The 2,801-nt window shown below is 33.6% G+C and overlaps 1 protein-coding gene across 4 annotated transcripts; it reads left to right on the plus strand.

Annotated features, from left to right (window-relative positions):
* The first annotated feature begins 589 nt into the window (after positions 1-589).
* UbcE2M (NEDD8-conjugating enzyme UbcE2M) lies at positions 590-2,536 on the plus strand. 4 transcript variants are annotated; one of them, XM_089598320.1, is made up of 5 exons: positions 590-638; positions 873-1,135; positions 1,193-1,287; positions 1,364-1,591; positions 1,884-2,536. In XM_089598320.1, exons 2-5 carry the CDS (start codon positions 1,033-1,035, stop codon positions 2,022-2,024), a joined length of 567 nt encoding a protein of 188 aa, XP_089454446.1. In that variant the 5' UTR covers positions 590-638; positions 873-1,032; the 3' UTR covers positions 2,025-2,536. The 4 variants fall into 4 exon arrangements, with proteins under 4 accessions (XP_089454446.1, XP_089454447.1, XP_089454445.1 ...); XM_089598321.1 differs by lacking the exon at positions 590-638 and adding an exon at positions 689-706; XM_089598319.1 differs by lacking the exon at positions 590-638 and adding an exon at positions 714-807.
* The last annotated feature ends 265 nt before the right edge of the window (positions 2,537-2,801 follow it).

Raw genomic sequence — 2,801 nt, forward strand, 5'->3', positions numbered from 1 at the left:
ATGATAGTAGCTTATGTCAATAAAAATTATTTATTTAACAGAGTAGCCAGTTAGCGCCCCGGGTCATTGGGTGATAGGCGCTTGTGTTATTTTAATAATTAATTATTTAACTGCGTTGCCATTTAGCGCCCCGGGTCATTGGGTGATAGGCGCTTGTGTTGTTAAAAATTATTTATTTAACAGAGTGGCCAGCTAGCGCCCTGGGTCATTGGGTGATAGGCACTTGTGTTATTAATATTACAATTTTGAATTTCCGCGTGTCTTTGGCAATGCCCCTCACTGCTGTGCTGTCTGCTCGACGGAACATTCTCCCTAGATCGTATAGCTATGTATACGATCTAGGGAAAAAGTTCCGATATTGAATCCGCCTGACCCAACGCTGCCTACATACCGCAACTGTGAACCTCTACCCTCTACCGCTCCATGTGACTGCGTCACTGCGGCCTAAAAGCATTCTCTCGCTGCTTTGCTGCTTGCCTGCTTACAAACTCGATAACAGATGGCGCGACTGCTGAGTTGCTGATCCCAATTCCCAATAAGTTATACGAACTTATACTTATATATGTACTGTCCATAGAGATATTATAGACTATAATATCTCTATGGTACTGTCTACTGTCCTACTTTAAAAGATTACGGTAAGATACATAATGTGAGAGATGTCAGGTGTTTATATATATGCATTGTAGCATTGTCCAATGGCATGGTACTGTTTTTGCACTTATTCAATTCACATTTGTGTTGTACTTCTGTGGTAACAAAAAAAAAAAAAAAACAAATCTAGTGGTACACGTGCATACTACAAATGTAAAATATCTGTAGATTGACGAAATATTTTAGGATTATTTGTATTACTATTGTTATTATTGCAGTAATAATATAGGAGTCCGGGGTCTCGAAAGTTGTATCATAAATTAGCAGTAGTTGTACCGTCTTATGTGCTTAAAAGACGAACTCCTACTTTTTGTGTGAAAAAGAGAGTGAGAGAGAACAGAGGTTTTACAGTCCATTTCCTTTTCGACCGCATTAAGTATGATAAAGCTATTCTCACTTAAAAATGCTAAAAAGGATGGCGAATCGCCAAAAAGTGGCTCTCAAAAAAAGGCCTCCGCAGCCCAACTGAGAATTCAGAAAGGTAAAGAAGCATATCATCTTTTGACAAAAGATCTTGCACAATATAATTATTTTTCAGACATAAACGAACTTAATCTTCCAAAGACTTGTGGAACCGAGTTCCCAGATTCTGATGATTTATTGAACTTTAAACTTATTATCTGTCCTGATGAGGTTAGTTTTTTTATTATAGATTTACAACTCTGCTTATTTGTAGTTTTTTTTACCTTTATGTCCAATCCATATACAGTCATACTTATCCTCATTGCAGGGATTTTACAAAGGAGGTAGATTTGTGTTTAGTTTCAAGGTCGGACCTAACTATCCACATGAGCCACCTAAGGTTAAATGTGAAACTCAGGTATATCACCCAAACATTGATTTGGAGGGAAATGTATGTCTTAACATTCTTAGAGAAGACTGGAAACCTGTCCTCACAATTAATTCCATTGTTTATGGACTTCAGTATCTATTTTTGGCAAGTCAATTTTTCCTCTCTTCCTCTCTTTTTTTTATTATAAAATACATCAAAATTAGATGAAATATCATCTTTCTAGCTCACCCACTTACATTAATCAAATTAAATTAATGGAACATCAAAGCACTCTACCAACTCTTTAAAGCTATTAATCTAAGTTCAATTATTTGATGTTTTGTCAAACGAGATGTTAAGTTCCTAAAATTCATCAATTATAGCACACTCTTTCGAATTGCATCCTTTAATAATATTATGTCGTGGAGAATCTGATTGATCCATTATTTTTGTTTAGGAGCCAAATCCAGAGGATCCATTGAACAAGGATGCAGCTGAAGTGTTGCAAAATAATCGTAGAGTGTTTGAGCAGAATGTAGCTAAAGCAATGCGAGGAGGTTATGTAGGACAAAATTATTTTCAGCGATGCCTTAAGTGATACTCTATTTTCTTGTTCAAGGTATTCATACGTCATTATGAGAAAAATACGGCATATGTATGAATATACAATGCAATACAGTGTACTTGCATTTGCAATATATACACAATATATACACATAAAAGTAAACACACATGTATACTTGTTCCACATGTCTTGCCAAATCTCCCTTTACATCTTTTTTTGTTTTTAATTTTGGCTACAAAGCATACATTAATACATAAATGAGTAACTAAGTACAACTATACAAACACACATATATTTATATGTATGTATTAGCGCATGTACTCACACATGCATAATATAGTTCGATAATACATTAACAATAAATATAAAAAATAGTATGTAAAGTTAATGAGAACAAAATGTCAAACGTGAGAACACAATTGTACTATCAGTCATATAATTACATTTAAGTCGTTTTAATCCTGTATGACACCCTAATTAATATGATTTTTATTTCATCGCTTGTGAGACAGTCAATAAAATAATTTTTTAATCTTAAGAACGATTTTAAACTATTATTTGTTTTACATTCTACCAGTAAAACTCAGTTAATACTGGAAAAAAATTTAGTAACTAATCCATCGCACATTTTGAGGCGTTTAGGCATTTGGCTTCTGTAATGACAAGTTATAATTGTTGTTTTTGTCAAAATAGAACTAAACATAATCAATTTACCCAAAAATAAATTATTGACAACAATTAAAATTTCACATCTATTTAATACGTCATAAATTAAAAATCCACATGTTAGTTTAGGGAACATTGTTTAAA

The sequence above is a fragment of the Copidosoma floridanum genome, unplaced genomic scaffold (assembly GCF_036245765.1).
Source record: "Copidosoma floridanum isolate Cflo_tuat_1 unplaced genomic scaffold, Cflo_Japanese_pri ptg000006l, whole genome shotgun sequence".
NCBI classification, from domain to species: domain Eukaryota; kingdom Metazoa; phylum Arthropoda; class Insecta; order Hymenoptera; family Encyrtidae; genus Copidosoma; species Copidosoma floridanum.

What these genes read in the sequence shown, in the direction of transcription:
- UbcE2M (XM_089598320.1), top strand. Translation starts at nt 1,033, where the DNA reads ATGATAAAGCTATTCTCACTTAAAAATGCTAAAAAGGATGGCGAATCG. An exon ending in CCAACTGAGAATTCAGAAAG is followed by an intron (nt 1,136 to 1,192) that starts GTAAAGAAGCAT and finishes ATTATTTTTCAG; the next exon opens with ACATAAACGAACTTAATCTT. An exon ending in GACTTCAGTATCTATTTTTG is followed by an intron (nt 1,592 to 1,883) that starts GCAAGTCAATTT and finishes ATTTTTGTTTAG; the next exon opens with GAGCCAAATCCAGAGGATCC.